The sequence below is a fragment of the Hyperolius riggenbachi genome, chromosome 6 (assembly GCF_040937935.1).
Source record: "Hyperolius riggenbachi isolate aHypRig1 chromosome 6, aHypRig1.pri, whole genome shotgun sequence".
Taxonomy (NCBI): domain Eukaryota; kingdom Metazoa; phylum Chordata; class Amphibia; order Anura; family Hyperoliidae; genus Hyperolius; species Hyperolius riggenbachi.
Window position 1 is genome coordinate 58,947,534 of NC_090651.1, and position 16,852 is coordinate 58,964,385.

A 16,852-nucleotide genomic window follows, 5' to 3' on the forward strand; every position below is an offset into this window, starting at 1 on the left:
TTGGGTGGGGCTGCAATCGCTTGTCATTGGAGATGGTCAAAAAGATACGCATAATTAAAACTTATTATATTTTTCAGTATATAAGAAGCACAAAAATGGTAAGAAAAAGTCACTGCATCTTATATGACAAATACAGGGAGTCACCGACTTACGAACGCCACGGATGCGAACTCCCGACCCTCTGCGATGTTGGGGACACCCTGTATAATCCCCCATGTCTCCTTTGCACCCCCTGTGTCCTCCTCCACTCCCTATGTATAGTTATAAGCATGTCTCCTCTGCTCCTTTCCCCCTTGTGTCCTCCTCCACTCCCTATGTATAGTTATAAGCATCAGCATGGATCACCTAATCCATCGGAGCCCGCAGTGATCAGACCTCTCCTCTCCCTCTCTGCTCCCCTAGTGCCGGCTTCTGCTGATGACAACTATTAAAATTGGTCCATGGAGCAGGCTAGTTTCTAGGAGCAGAAAAGGCGTCACCACCCGGGGTGCAGTGCCGCAGGAGGGTGCAGCACATGCCCAGAGGGAGGAGGAGGGGCAAGGGGGAACATCTGCCCCGGGCACATCATCTGGGGGGTGCAGCCTACTATGCACAGTATTGGGCACAGCGATAGCTTCTCTCACCTCTTCCGCCAGAGTCTGTGCGTCCTTCCTCTCACTGCTCTCCTCTTGCTCTAGTGCCTGCTTCTCCTCTTGCATCACAAACGACATGAGGAAATTGAGATGCCGGGCACTAGAGTGAGCAGTGAGGCGCACATCGCTGGAGCCTGGAGGAGGTGGTGAGAGAAGGATGGCTGCTGCTACACATACTGTATTTTTCGAACTATAAGATTCAGGAGGAGAGCAGATATGGCAGAAGAGATGCCCGACAAACGTGCAGTTCAACTGTGCATCTAAAAGAGGCCTTAGAGCACCACAAATCTTACTGATCTCTTTTGACCGTGCCCTCTGCACCAAAAGCAAGTGTGGGGGTATAATCATATTGACTAGAGGAGGTGGCCCTTGGCTTCATGGGGGACCTACACAATATTAGGCAGATGAAATTAACTTGTCTGACTTATAAAATCATAATTTATCTCTCCTTAAAAATCTTTCATTTTACTTCATTTTCTACATTTAAGGGTTAATTACGGGGAGAATCCTTCTACTTCTTGTATTTCCTGAGTCTGTCCACAGGTCCCAAGTAACAGAAGATAGAAGGCAGAAAATAACTAACCTAATTACTACTAAGCTTAGATCAAACAAACCATTAAGCATTAGGGAGGGGGATGAGTCTTCCCTGCTATGCTTCAATCAGATAACATTAGGCACACCTGATGGGTTTCACACTTAGCCTGGATAATGGCAGTGAAAATGGAGCAGGGGGGGTTAACTTCTCAAACATGGCAGCCCTTTCAGCCATTTGAAACCAGTAGCTGCTAAGATCTCTTTATAGGAGACCTGAGCTAAAAATAAACTGATTAGATAAACAATTGTATTTATCCTACCGCTCCTAAAAATTATGTTTTTAGAATCCCATAGTTAAAGAGAATCTTTATTGTTAAAATCGCACAAAAGTAAACATACCAGTGCGTTAGGGGACATCTCCTATTACCCTCTGTCACAATTTCGCCGCTCCTCGCCGCATTAAAAGTGGTTAAAAACAGTTTTAAAAAGTTTGTTTATAAACAAACAAAATGGCCACCAAAACAGGAAGTAGGTTGATGTACAGTATGTCCACACATAGAAAATACATCCATACACAAGCAGGCTGTATACAGCCTTCCTTTTGAATCTCAAGAGATTATTTGTGTGTTTCTTTCCCCCTGCATCTCTCATGCACTGAAGTTTCAGGCTGCTCTTTTCTTCCTGCAAACAGCTTTGCCCTTGTCTGAATTTCCTCAGTATGTGAAAGCCCATCCAGCTCAGAGGACGATTTATCCAGCTTGTAAAAGATAAGAGAGAAGAGAGAAACTGCCCTAATCTAAATAATACACAGGCAGTGTGCATAGAGGGGCCTGGAAGGGGGAGTTCATAGCAGAACCACAACACTGAAGAACTTGGCAGCCTTCCAGACACAGGCCGACAAGTCTGACAGGGGAAAGATACATTGATTTATTACAGAGTCTGTGATAGCAGAAAGTGCTGCAGTAAGCCAGAACACATCAGAATAGCTTTTGGAACTTGTAGGATGATAAAAAACAGGATGCAATTTTTGTTACGGAGTCTCTTTAACCACTTGCCGACCGCGCACTCATTACGCGCGTCGGCAAAGTGGTAGCTGCAGGACCAGCGACGCAGTATTGCGTCGCCAGCTGCAGGCTAATTAATCAGGAAGCAGCCGCTCGCGCGAGCGGCTGCTTCCTGTCAATTCACGGCGGGGGGCTCCGTGAATAGCCTGCGGGCCGCCGATGGCGGCTCGCAGGCTAAATGTAAACACAAGCGGAAATAATCCGCTTTGTTTACATTGTACGGCGCTGCTGCGCAGCAGCGCCGTAAGGCAGATCGGCGATCCCCGGCCAATCAGCGGCCGGGGATCGCCGCCATGTGACAGGGGACGTCCTGTCACTGGCTGCTCAGGACGGATAGCGTCCTGTGCAGCCCTGATCACCGGGGATGACAGGTAGGAGAGGGAGGGGGGGAATTTCGCCGCGGAGGGGGGCTTTGAGGTGCCCCCCCCGCAACATGCCAGCCAAGAGGAGCGATCAGACCCCCCCTGCACACCATCCCCATAGGGGGGAAAAAAGGGGGGCGATCTGATCGCTCTGCGTGCTGCCTGATCTGTGCTGGGGGCTGCAGAGCCCACCCAGCACAGATCACAGAATACTGCGCTGGTCCTTAAGGGGGGGTAAAGGGTGGGTCCTCAAGTGGTTAAGGGGCTGGGACCCACTAGGAATGCTTTTTCTGCGCTTGCTAATCACTGGCGATCAGCAAAGTGCCACTCCAGTAGAACCCTAAGGGGGTGGTCCCACTAGCTTAGCAGCATTGCAAACTTGGAGCAATCTCAAAAATGTTGGGAGTGATCGCATCAGTGGCTACAGTAGCCAAATTGTGATCACTCTAGGAATCACGGTGATATAGTGGCACTTCCATGTTTTTGCTAAATTGCGAGTGCCTTATGATTGGGGCAAAGGGCCCATAGTGGGTCTCAGCCCTTAGTCTCTGTGTATCAGCTAAAAAAGTAGTATTGTTTCAACTAAATGATACAGACCTTCTCACAATCTTAGAGAGATCTAAGCCAAAATATATGAACTATTTATCTTTTTTGATCTATCCCCTCCAGTCAGAAGCTATTCTCTGCCAGGCAAAAGTTTTATGGCTGTGATTCCTTATCAGCGAGGGTTAAAGCGGACCCAAACCAATCATTTTTTTATTTCAAAATATTTAGTTGCACCACTCTGACACATACAAAGATAAATAAACACTCCTTCAAGCCTATGAGCATTTCAGTGCATGTTTTTCACCCTTCTCTTTTCATAACTAGGGTTATACAGGTGGCAGCCATTAGCAATTCCTCCTTTGCCGGACACCACCTACTCCACCAGTTTGCCAGATTCTGTCCTGGCAATATGAAAGGAAGGGTTCCTCCAATAAATGTAAAATATTTTATATTTGTCATCATGCAGCTGAATAAAGGCTGCAATTTATTATTCTAATTTAGAAAATAGATTTTATTTCTGAAATCTTGTATTTTTAATTTGGGTCCACTTTAACCTATAGTCCAACTTGACAGAAACTGTCACTTGCACACCTGTTAACTAACTGCTTTTAAGTCATATCAAGAATTCTCTGTTTGTAAACATTTCTCTGTTGTTTCCATCAGACTGAAGTGCCTCTATCTTTGCTTGTTGTGAAACGTATTTTATTTGTCCCTATAAAAAAATTGTAGCAGAATAAAACACAATTAATGCGTTCCACAATATCTCCACTGCATCCAGTTTGTTTTATTTGGGCAGCCTTTTACAGCCTGACTGCAAAGACAGAAGATCATGTGTTGCTCCGAAGCTAACAGCAATTACTGTTGTGGTTTCATTACGATGGCCATAGTATGCTGGAAATTCAATGCCTTTTCTTTTCTTGAATGCTTAACCCGGTCACAGCACAGATTTGTTTAATGTACACTCTCTCTGAATCATTGCACCAGCTGTAACGACAGGAAAGGACTACCTGCTGGTGTAATGAAAGATTTTGCAGCCCATTATATTTTGCAACTTGTTGCACAGAGCATGCGCGATTTATGGACAGTGTATAACTGCGCAGGCCTGTCATTTCTTGCAACCACGGTTCCCGTTCAGCAAGAATGGGGATTCTTCCCTCCAGGGGGGGGGGGGGGGGGGGGGTTATTAGTTGAGCAAGAGGGGAGGGTTCTGTGTGAGAGTAGGGTTAGGTTGGGTTGCATTTTCTGATACAGATAGGTTTAAGTCAATGGTTAGGTTGCACCTTCTGATAGCTATACCTATAAATAAGTACAACCGGTTGCAAAATATTATAAAGTTGCAAAAAATGTCACCACACCAGCACTAACTCGCTGCACAGCGCTAAGTGACAACTTTTCCTTAAAGAGAACCCGAGGTGGGAATTACTAATACTATTGGGGCACAGAGGCTGGTTGCGCACACTAAGACCAGCCTCTGTTGCCCCATCGTGTGTGTGCCTCCATATCCCCCCTGCTCGCCGCTATAGACCCCGCAGTGCTGGCGACACGCAGCGTGTCACCAGCACAATGTTTACCTTAGCGCTGTCAGTCAGCGCCGCTCCCCCCCCTCCTCCGCATCGCTGCTACCCGCCTGCGTCACTTCCCTCCTATCAGCGGGAGGGAAGGGACATGGGCGGGTGCGCCGATGCGGAGGAGGCGGGGGAGCGGCGCTGACAGACAACGCTAAGGTAAACATTGTGCTGGCGACACGCTGCGTGTCGCCAGCACTGAGGGGTCTATAGCGGCGAGCAGGGGGGACATGGAGGCACACGATGGGGCAACAGAGGCTGGTCTTAGTGTGCGCAACCAGCCTCTGTGCCCCAATAGTATTAGTAATTCCCACCTCGGGTTCTCTTTAAAGCAAACCTGAACTGAAATTAAAAGTCAAAATTACCATCCACACGCCATACTTACCTCCCGTGTAGTCTACCCATCAATCTCTTTCTCCTCTCCTGCTCCCTGTTTGTCCATTGTGATCAATGGAAATCTTGTGAGAACTGTCAGGAATCATTGTTAGAAGGAAATTGTGAGCTTCTGAGAGGAAATGATGGCGACGTAAGTATGTAATATAAATTTGCAGGTACATCATGTGTTTTTTTAAATTTTACTCTTTAGTTCAGGTTCCCTTCAAAGAGGGACTTTACCGAAACATGGTAGTGGGGGGAGGGGCTAAATTAACGTATTGGAAAGTGAGAAGTTAAAAAATAGAAGACAGAAAATGATTGCTATTCACTGTGTAATTTGTTCATGTTGTTTTATCCACCCTGAGCTTGCTGGTCAGCATCTTTACTACTGGCAGACATGTAAAAAAAACAACAGACTGCACTTGTTTTATATATACAGTATATATATATATATATATATATATATATATATATATATATATATATATATATATATATATATATATGTAAACATGGGGGGGGGCAACAAAGCAGTTGGCTGTCATTCGGCCAAGCTGATCCCCTGGAAGGAGGGGTCGTAGGCTACACATGCCTGAATGTTGGCAGAGGCAGTCTTAATTGGTTGCCTCAGCCGGCTTTAGGGTTGGTTCACACGGACGCCTCGTTCAAACTCTAGCTTTTGAAGGCATTTGGGAAGCCTCCAAGATTATCAATTAGTGTCCCTACACTGGTTTCCCGGCGTTTACTGACTCTGAAAGCAACATGTTGCTTTCGAGACGAGACGCAATGCCGGGAACAACTGCCAGGCTTTTGTGAAAGCTGGGAAAAGCCAGCTCTAAACGCTCCCATTTACTTGAATGGGACGGCGGTAGATCCCAAAAAACGTTGCATCTGAAATGCTGCGTTTAACGCCGCAAAAGCGTCAGTGTGAACCAGCCCTTAGTCGTTAGTGTGTATGAGGCTATACAGATGTCCCTGCTGATCTATTTGAGACAAGGTAAAAGGCATCTCATAGGAAAGGGGGTATGGGGGGGGGGGGGGGGTTAGCAGTTGTGCAATTGTAGTTGTGTGCAAACACTTGCATTAAAAACATTTCTTTGTAATATGTCAAAACTTTTCCAGATTAGTTTGTACAAAAATAGTTCTCACTGAAGGAACAAACACTGAGTACGTTTTATTGCAGTGCCACATCACTGGGGGTCAGGATAAGACGCTATTAGTAAAATATCGGCTTACCCGACACCTATTCTAAGCAGGGCTGGATTTGTACTCTTTACCGCCCAAGGCCACTGTCACCAGCCACCCCCCTTCGGTATAGGTAGCGAGATGACCCCTTCCCTCCAGTATAGGCAGCAAGATGACCCCTTCCCTCTAGTATAGGTAGCCTGATGACCCCCCAGTATAGGTAACCAGATGGCCGCTCCCCCCTTTCCCTCCAGTATAGATAGCCAGATGACTCCCTTAATCCCTCCCTCCCCCCCCCCCCCCCACCTTTCAGTATAGGTAGCCAGCTTGCCTACACACCGCAGAAGCCATCAGTGTCACTCATTTCTCCACTCGTCTCCAGTGCAGAAACATCCTCTTCCTTTCCATCTCCAATGCTGCCCAAGTCCATAGCCGCTGGCCACAATGCAAACGTGCACTTAGAGCAAGATGGCTGCTGCACAGGTGGCTAGTAGCAGAGTTCCGCAGTCAGGCGCTCACCTGATCTCCCTGCATTGCAGCATTTGCAAGCTTGCAAATGCTGCACCAGTTTAGCGTGCTGCTTTGCTGCCCTTGCTCCTGTGGTGCCGTAGACCATGGCCTAGGTGGCCTTAGCCTAAATCCGGACCTGATCCTAACCTTAAACCCTTCATCTAATGCCTAAAGATGGCCACACAGCATGCAATTAAAAGATTAAATTATAAACCAATTTGGTAAATATGATCAGTTGTCCCAAAAAACGAAAGCTTTTATTTGCTTTCATTCGAGAAATCTGATCGACTTTCCTGTTTTTTTTTTTTTTTTGTTCTTTGAGATTGGTCATGTTGGAAAATTCAGACCAATTTTATTGAGAATTGTATGGTGTGTGATGGATTGTGATTTGTGAAATTGTATTCAACCAGAACAAAATTGTATGTAACTATTCAGTACATTCCAAACTTTATTTATGAGGTAGGTAGCGGTCCTGCTGCTGGGTTGTTGCCCTTCTACGGCCTCCTCCACGTCTATTGGCCTGTCTCCTGGTAGAGCCTCCATGCTCTGGACACTACGCTGACAGACACAGAAAACCTTCTTACCACAGCTTGCATTGGTGTTCCATCCTGGATGAGCTGCATTACCTGAGCCACTTGTGTGGGTTGTAGACTCCGCCTCATGCTACCGCTAGAGTGACAACACCGCCAGCATTCAAAAGTAACCAAAGCATTATTTCACATTCTGGTATAGCAGAGAGCCCTTTGGTTAATCTTAATGGCCAAAAATGCAATTCTGTGTCAAACGAAATAAACCCATCCACCATTCCTGTTATACAGCTTCTCTTAGAAAGGCCTAACTGCCTAAAGGTTGCGCAGTTTTTTCCCAAATAAGCAAGAAAACAGCTGTATGCAGAAGAAATTCATCTCAATAGAATAGAACATGTAGGCCTGAGATGACAGTCATCGAATCCAACTGGTAGTATAAATCTGAATGGTATAACCGCCCCCTCTAGTCAGAAATAAAATTGCATATATATGTGGTTTATCAAATTGCATTCAGTTGGGCTGGGCCTTGCACTAAGCAATGTTGGTCCATTTTGATGACCTAGCAACCAATCAGCAAAAAATCTGGCTGTGTGTGTCTGGCATTACCCAATTTTATAATTTAATCTTGCATTTTTGGCCAAAAGACCGTAAGCCTGCCCACCAGCGACAAGGTAGACTCTCTTATGCCTGGTACACACCATGCAATTTCTCGCCAGATAGATGGTCCAATAGATAATTTCCTACAGGTCTGATCTGATTTCCGATCGTTTTCCAATCAATCCTATGCAAAATCTATCAGAAAAATGATCGGAAATCAGATCAGACCTGTCGGAAATTATCTAATGGACCATCTATCTGGCGAGAAATTGCATGGTGTGTACCAGGCATTAGGGCAGGACCTACTCTACACTATCACTAACCTATACTAACTGATGCTAGTCATCATCATCTCCTATGCCTGTGTGTGTGTGTGTGTGTGTGTGTGTGTGTGTGTGTGTGTGTGTGTGTGTGTGTGTGTCCCTAGCTACTCTATAAACTACTGCCCTGTCTGTGAATGGAATCTAACTTTCCCTACATCTCTGCAGTCAGCGGGGCTCATTTATCAAGAAAGAAAGAAAACTGGAGCAAAAGTGAAGCAGGTAGCCTGAGCTGCCATTCAGAGCCTTTCCTGCACTTAGCAGCTGAAAGCTGATTGGTTCCTCCAGTTTTTTTCACCCATCTTGATGAATCAGCCCCTATGAATTTTGGTCTGTATGAGTCAAGCTAAATCTGTCACTGTTTGTCAGTCAGTGATTGTCCAAAGGGCTGATTTATCAACACTGCAGTAAAGACTACTGGAGCAGTTAAACAGTGCAGCCAGCCAATCATGGTTCAGCTGCTGGAGGAAACACGCTATCTTATTGGTTGCTCCAAGCAGCTGAATCTCTGTTGCTCCAGTTTTTACTGCAACTGTGTTAGTAAATCAGCTCCAGTGTGTCTGTGTCTTGTGGTGAATGTCAGACAGTGTTGGCGTATATACCGGTCATGGAGCACAAGTCACAAAGAATGGGAGTTAGATGAAATGATAACAGCGTTATTCTATCTCCAGCAGGGGACTGGAGATAAAATAACAAACAAATGTTTGTTGAAGAAGTTCTAAGATAGGTGGGAAGAAGAAAAGCTGTTATCATTTCCAATAACTCCCATTCTTTATGAGCTGAGCCCAATGTGTGTTTCTCAGTCAGTGTATGTCTGTCACAAGAAGAAGAAAAGGACTTACCCCGATGTCCTCTTCTGATGGACGATGCTGCTCACCGCCTCCAGGTCCCTCATCTGTCACCTCTGGTCTCTGGGTCAGTCATCGTCTGGTCTTCACCCGCACAGAGGTCTTCTTCTTCTAAGGAAGCAAAGCCAGTAGCAGTGTTAGCAAGAAATATAAATGATTTCAGATGTGATAAAGCAAGATGTATTCAGCTGGCTTCAGCTTTGAAATACTGTATATAGATGTTGGTACATTTTGTTAATCTAACATTAAATCTGGAACAAAATATGGCTGTGTGTCTGTATTAGCTAAAGTTTTGTAGTATATTCACGCAAACATTTATAGCCAAAAGACCATAAGTCTACTCATACGTGAGAAGATAGACTTTCTTAAGGTGGCCATGCATCTTGCAATTATGCTGCCCGATCGACCATTAGACTCGATAATCAGATGAAAATCGGTGCTGCAACAAGCGTTTGTCATTCCCTGTATGTCAAGTGTAAAGAGATGAGAAATTTTACCGAAATTATGTCAGTCCTGAGCACAAAGCTTCGTCCACCGCTGTCATAATTTCCTTAGTCACATCTGGCGAGCTTCACGACACAGGTCCTCTGAGGATGGAGAAACAGGAATAAAGAGTAATTAGCTAAACAAATACATGCACCAGGCAGAAACATATATGCTAAATGTGCTAAATCCGTACCATGTGCCACAGTCTGTGCTCCTGCCAGGGTTCCAAGGCCTTGAGGTTCCAACAGTCGGGGTCCACGAGCCGGCTCTGCCCTTCTCTGCCCTGAAAAGAGAATACCTGGAGAAGCTGCTGGTCCTCTGGTCCAATGGGCTCCATCTGGTCTCCTCTGGTTTTTGTCATCATCTCTTCAATCTTCTTGCGAGGAAGGGATGCCGTCTCTGGGGGCTGCAATGAGAGAAGATAAGATTTAGCTACCAGTTTTCATAGGTGGAGTTTATAGTATGCCAGGTCTCCATACTTACTTGTGCAGGGATAATTGGTGGCACCATATGAAGTCCTTCAAGTGCCACCCAGTTGATGCCTCTGAAGAAGGGGTGTCTTCTAATGTTGCCGTTGACTCCCAGGCGCACACGTGGATCCTCCCAGAGGAGCTGAAAAACAATTAAACAATTAAAAGTAAATGAAATATACTTATATTATCAGCAATTTCTGCTATACTGACCTGTATAATAATATACTAACCTTTGTGATGATGTCTCGGGTGACGTAGTCCAGGTCGTCACCGTTCAGCTGGACGTTGTGGGGTGACTTACCTGTTACCATCTGGTAGAGGACCACACCGAAGGCGTACCAGTCGACTCCAGCATCGTATTCCAGGAAGTCCTCCATCTCCGGGGCCATGAAAGCTCTGGTGCCGATGCAGACGGTGGATGTCGTTCCCTCCATTGCCAGTCCAAAATCCGCCACCTTGATATGGCCAGTACCATCCAGCAAAATGTTCCCGGGCTTTAGGTCCCTGTAAAATAGACATTCTGTCATACAACTGTGACATATTGTAAGTTATCAATATAACATGTAATACACTGCGGTTCCTGTAAAGGGACAGCTAAGAATGCAGCAGCCCACAGCAGCAACCAATCAGAAATAAATGCTAATCTATTTACACCCTAATGTGCTAAGCTTTTGTCATGAGTTATTACTCTTTATTGTTTTCTCACCTTATTTGTATAATACCATTTTATCATCTAGTAGTAAGTAAAAAATACATACAGGGAACAAGTAATACCAAACTCGAGCTTAACAAATACAGCCGATTTTGAGTGATTTTCACGCTTGCTGTGTGCTGAAAAGTTATTGTATAAACAAGGTGATATACAGAAGGGTGTTGATTCACAAACCTTACTTATTTTTCATCTTAAGGGTATCTTCGTGTCTTCACCCTTAACCCTGTGATTTTTGTATTTGTAATATTGCATTTTACGTTTTTTGTCATCCGATTCTTCTTTTTTTGTTTACGTTTTTAATGCAAATTTTCGCATTCTGATTTTGCCATGCATATTCATGAAATTAATTTACATTCATTTGTATGTAATTAACTTTTAATTTGCATTTCCATTGACTTGCATGGTATGGGATTCCCATGTTCGTTCCAATAAAATGCATTCATGTAGGCCTTTTTTTCCGCTGAAAATTCAAATGCAAGAATTTGTGGTAAATCGCAAAACAAAAGGTGTGGTGCCATTGACTTCCGTTAGGAATGTGGCGAATGCAAATTCAGAAAAACGCTATATGAATTCTGACATGTGAGATAGTAAGGAGAGCTAATGCATGACATAAACAGAGAAGGAGATATAATTCATGAGATGAACAGATGAGGAGAGATTAAGTTAAATCAAATAAGAGATAAACCGTGAGTTAAGTCAGTTATACAGAGATAAACCATCAGTTAAGTTAGATAAGTCTATATAAATCATGAGTTAAGTAAATTAAGGTGAGATAAAGGATACTCGAAGTGACATGTGACATGATGAGATAGACATGTGTATGTACAGTGCCTAGCACACAAATAACTCTGCTGTGTTCCTTTTTTTCTTTCTCTGCCTGAAAGAGTTAAATATCAGGTATGCAAGTGGCTGACTCAGTCCTGACTCAGACAGGAAGCGACTACAGTGCGACCCTCACTGATAAGAAATTCAAACTATAAAACACTTTCCTAGCAGAAAATGGCTTCTGAGAGCAAGAAAGAGGTAAAAAAGCGGAATTTCTTATCAGTGAGGGTCACACTGTAGTAACTTCCTGCCTGAGTCAGGACTGAGTCAGCCACTTGCATACCTGATATTTAACTCTTTCAGGCAGAGAAAGAAAAAAGGAACACAGCCTAGTTATGTGTGTGCTAGGCACTGTACATACACATGTCTATCTCATCATGTGACATGTCAGTTCGGGTATCCTTTAATAAGTATGGTGAGATAATATAACAGAAAAGCTTTGTGATTCACTCACATGGGTCCTTATTCAGGAACTACATTCAGCCCGTGGGGAGAGGCCACATAGAACGGGGCTGCTGCAAATGATGACTAGTTGCATATGGAAGGGGGTAGCTGCACATGGAAAGGGTACTGTTGCACATGGAAGGAGGACTGTTGCATGTGGAAGGGGTAATTGGAGATTCAGTCTGTCTTCTCTGCACTGCTGCTGCTCTGTACTTCTTGCTTCTCAGATTGGGCACTAGTTTCTGTTCTGAGAAGCAGGAAGTACAGAGCTGTGGCGGTGCAGAGCAGACAGACAGGACCTTCAGCACCTGTAACCCAGAGGTGGTGAGTGCTGGATACTTGTAATCCTCGCCCTCTGCACTTCATAATGCTGCAAATGGGGTGAGCGCACAGGCTGCTGAACAGTGACAGGTGGTGGCCTGAGGAGAGGGAGGGAGGAAAGAAGTTGAGCTCCCCGTGCAGCTCCCCGTGCCCTTACAGCTCTGTGCCCAGAGGCTGGAGCCTATCCAGCCTCTGCCTCAGCCCTGCCCTGGGTAGCTGCACATGGAAATGTGACTGTTGCTTGTGGAAGAGGGTAGCTGCACATGGAAGGGGTTACCTACAAATGGAAGGGGGATTGTTGCACGTGGAAGGGGGATATTTACACATGGGAAAGGGGTAACTTACCGGTGAATGTAGCCCTTAGAATGGAGGTACTGGAGGGCGCAGACGATCTCCGCAGCGTAGAATCTGTAAATAGAAATACAGGTGCGTTACATGAAATGCTAACAGTCCCATGTGCCTGGGAATTCATTCAGGTACCATTTACTTATACTTTTAATTACCCAATTAGAAAACCCCCAGTGTTGTTTAGAAATATTTAATCAAAAATATTTTATTTGACATAAAACTGGTCACAGGCTTTTATTAGGGTATTGATAAAATATTTAAGGGTTTTATTCACCTTTTTTAACTTTCAATTCCAGAAAACTGAACCAATCTTATTAATTAATAGTTGCGTAAAACAATAACTCAACCAGAGATTCAAAATCCACCCACATTAGTTGGCAACTTTACCCAAACAATAAATCCCCAAGGATCCAAACCAAGTAGCAGATAAAAATATCAAAGTCCTCTCACACCGAATGAGAGACTCTAAAATACTACCCAATAAATCTGTGCCAGCGACAAGGGGGAAGTTCAGATGGCTGCGTCTAAAACTGCAGACAGCCCCCAAGAAGCCATTTATATAACCCATACCGCCCTTTCACATTGGATGCTGTATTTCCCGCACTCCTCTTGATGACCAATCCCAGATCAGTTGCAAAATGCTTTTTCTGTAGTAACTCCCACCGTTGCCTCACAGCCCCATCAACCTAAAATATAAAAGAAATCAACAGCAACAACAAAGCACAGTACCACATACATCAAGTAATGCCCAGATAGCTCATGGTGTTCCAGAACTACTAGGAAAGTATAAATGGCTAAAAAGAGATCAAAAACCCTCTATCAAAAAGCAATGCTAAATGTAATTTTACCTTCTTAAAACAGAATTTTTGTGATAATTCACCTGTAAATGATTAACTGCAGTTTCCCATGATGCACCAATCTAGAATATGTTTCTGTGAGACATCTCCCTTCATGTGTCTCTCCATCCCTTATACACAGTGGTGTATCTAAGGAAAATGGCACCTGTGGCAAACACTGAAATTGCACTTCCTCCCGCCCCCCCAATTGCTATGTATAGAGTACTAAGGGGGGGGGGCCCAATGTAAAACTTGCATCAGGGCCCACAGCTCCTTAGCTACACCACTGTCCTCAGGACAGGTCCCCATACATGCCTGCACCCCCCGGTTTATCCCAATAGTTTCGCCTCTGGTATCCTTTAAGTTGTGTATAAGCGCTAAACCCAAATCCTTTTAAAGTGAACCTGAAGTGGCGTATCTGTTTCATAGTTTAAAATATAGAGTGTAGTTTGTAAATTGCAAATATTAGAGAATGGTGCAATGTTATAAAGAAAAGCTAACAACTGAAAATAAAAATATGAGATTCTTTTCTTTGCTACTTATGTTCTATGAATTATCCGTACTACACATACAATTCATTATATCATAATCCTTTTTTTCCCGCTTTAAGCACACTATTCAGCAGAAAAATACATATAACAACGCATATCTGTACATCAGTCTTGAAAGAGGGACAAATAAGGAAGAAGGAGGGACAGAGGGATTTGGTTCCCAGAGAGGGACTGTCTCTGAAAAAGAGGGACAGCTGGGAGTTATGGTACACTTGCTGCGTCAGCTGCTGCAGCTGAATCTCCGCCCCTAACAACGCGTCTGAGAAAGTCAGAACATGGAGCCACAGAACAGCGCCCACTAAGCCACTAAGTGCAGGCATAGCGCCCACAGCAAGTGCTACGCCTGCCACCCCTGTAAATATGCATATACAAGGCAGAAATCATATTTAGTACTTACTTTGCTGTGCTGATGTCTAGAGGTCCTCTCTTCCACAGAAGTTTTTGCAGATCTCCGCCTCGGGCAAGGTCCATTCCCATCACCAGCAGATCCTGTAGAAAGCCAGAGAGAACATAGAGTTAGCTTTCATACTGTACAATACGCAGTGATATTTACCATAGTGGGTGAACTTACCGGAGTCTGGAGAGCAAACCTTCCTTGGATGAGGAAGGGACATCCTGATGCGCTTCTTAGGATCCGGCTCTCCAGAACGACGCGCTCCACCCTCTCACGAGATATCAGGGTCCTCTTCTTGATGACCTTGATTGCGAATTCCCTACCTGTTTCCTGGTGCGTTGCCAGCAGGACTCGGCCGTAGCTGCCTTCTCCAAGCTCTCGATGGAAGACCAGGCTCTCCAGGGACACGGGGACATCTATTGGGATTAAATACACAATGCATTGTTAAGGTGTCACAAGATCACAATTATTTAATTCTGCTATTTATTGGTTATCTTATAATAATGCAAATAAAAGATTGGGACACATATAAGCTTTCTTTGTCAGGTGTGAATCTGAGGAGTGCAGTGCAAAGAACTAAGTGCAGATTGTGGTACCCACACCAGTGACAGTGACCTCAATGCAACTATTACATGTCACTTCTGCTTCCACAGTGAGTGCAGCAGTCAGTGACTATCATGGACCAGATGCAGCTTTTACACTTTACACATCAAACCCCCAACACTTTATTATCTAGCATTGCACAGCTTCTCAGGACATTTCACACACATCAGCAACTCTGTACACCCCACAGCAGACCTCATATATGTTTGTATTTGCTGTATTTCAGTGGTGTAGCTAAGAAGCTGTTGGCCCCAGTGCAAGTTTAGCATTGGGGGCCCCCAAGCATGCTATAGATAATAATTGATACAACACACCAAAACCAATCAAGGACAACCACATTGTCAGAGGTGCAAGAAGGGGATGGGAAACTGTGTGTTAATGATCACTACTATTCAAATCAACGATAGAAGTGAATATTATCAGCACAGGACCAACAAAGAGCTAATACGGTGTTTGAGGGGTGGGCCCCTCGGGGCTCCTCTAGCCCAAGGGCCCCCGATGCAGTCGCTACCTCTGAAACCCCTATTGCTACACCACTGCTGTATTTATCACAGAAGGGAGATGTTAAGTCCATTTTTGTATTGGAAACTGCTTAAAGTAATAAAGGAAGATTGGATTATATTCTTAGAAAATACTAATCGGTTTCTTGATTGTTGCGTCTATATATAAATATATACATAATTGGGAGCCGGCATAGTACGCTCCCAGTGACATGGGCGCATTCTCACATGGGGCAGGCGCTCATCGGTGCCCGTGCAGAAGGCGCCAACTCATTGGGAGTCAGCGCTCCTTACAGGCTACCAGCAGGGCCACGGAGAGAGGACCGGAGCTGCGCCGAGGGATCCAAATGGCTTCTAGGGCCTGGAAGACGCCCCAGGTAAGATCTATTTAACAACTTCACCCCAAAGGCGTTTTTACCCTAACGGACAAGATCGATTTTCACCTTTCAGTGCTCATCCCTTTCATTTGCCATTAGCTTAATCACTACTAATCACAATGAAATGATCTATATCTTGTTTTTTTCACCACCAATTGGGCTTTTTGGGGTTGATATTTGTTTTCAGTAATTACTTTATTTGATATGCATTTTAAAGGGAAGAACAGGGAAAATGAAAAAATACACTATGGCCCATATGCAATTAACTTTCACCTGAGTTATCTCCTAGGAGATAATTTTCATTGTCTCTAAAAAAATAACTTTGCAGCATTTTACAATTAAAAAAGTACCCAAAAGTTGGTGAAAAAGTACTATCAAATTTATTTTGAGTATTTTCTTGATTGCTGGTGGTTTAAAGGGCATTTTATGGCAAGGTTAGGGTTAGGGTTAGGGTGAAAATATCACCTGGGAGAAAACTCAGGTGAAAAAGTTAATTGCATATGGCCCTATTTCTCCAATTTCATCCCCTATAGTTTGAATATAAACACTGCTACTGTGCATAAAACCCACACATTGTATCTGCCTATTTGTTCTGGTTATCACAACATTTTAATTATGGCCCTAGTACAAAGTATGGTGACAATATAGTATTTGTAAATAAAGGTGTATTTTTTCTTTGTTGTTTTTTTCCCCCACTATTTTCACGTGCATGGGGATGCACGTGCACGCACGGACACGCGCACGTGCACATACGCACATGCAAGAGGCTCTAGCTGGACGTTTTTATAAGTCAGCTTGTCATTAAGTGGTTAAGTGGTCACCTCTACGGGCGTCCGCATGTCGGGCAAATTGGGGCATCTGCCCTGCCCTGGATGCCCGCTGCCCTCCCCTTGCCGCTGCTGCCCCCTCCCTGGCTG

At 44.4% G+C, this 16,852-nt stretch overlaps 1 protein-coding gene and 1 long non-coding RNA gene across 2 annotated transcripts in view; one reads left to right on the forward strand and one right to left on the reverse strand.

Annotated features, from left to right (window-relative positions):
• The window catches only part of LOC137520870 (uncharacterized), a 203,425-nt gene that overhangs the window by 63,061 nt on the left and 123,512 nt on the right, over positions 1-16,852 (forward strand). The window lies entirely within an intron of this gene.
• Positions 8,522-14,765, reverse strand: LOC137521252 (protein kinase C delta type-like). Its single transcript, XM_068240242.1, has 9 exons — positions 14,633-14,765; positions 14,459-14,550; positions 13,245-13,360; positions 12,672-12,734; positions 10,255-10,528; positions 10,035-10,163; positions 9,745-9,957; positions 9,563-9,652; positions 8,522-9,176 (listed from the first exon to the last, which is right to left on the reverse strand). Exons 1-8 carry the CDS (start codon positions 14,673-14,675, stop codon positions 9,617-9,619), a joined length of 966 nt encoding a protein of 321 aa, XP_068096343.1. The 5' UTR covers positions 14,676-14,765; the 3' UTR covers positions 8,522-9,176; positions 9,563-9,616.

Excerpts from the sequence above, each read along its gene's own strand:
- LOC137521252 (XM_068240242.1), bottom strand. The coding sequence starts at position 14,675 with ATGTCCCTTCCTCATCCAAGGAAGGTTTGCTCTCCAGACTCCG. Across the intron at positions 10,164-10,254 it reads CCCGAGACATCATCACAAAG|CTCCTCTGGGAGGATCCACG; the intron begins GTTAGTATATTA and ends ATTGTTTTTCAG. Across the intron at positions 9,958-10,034 it reads CACCAATTATCCCTGCACAA|CCCCCAGAGACGGCATCCCT; the intron begins GTAAGTATGGAG and ends CTCTCATTGCAG.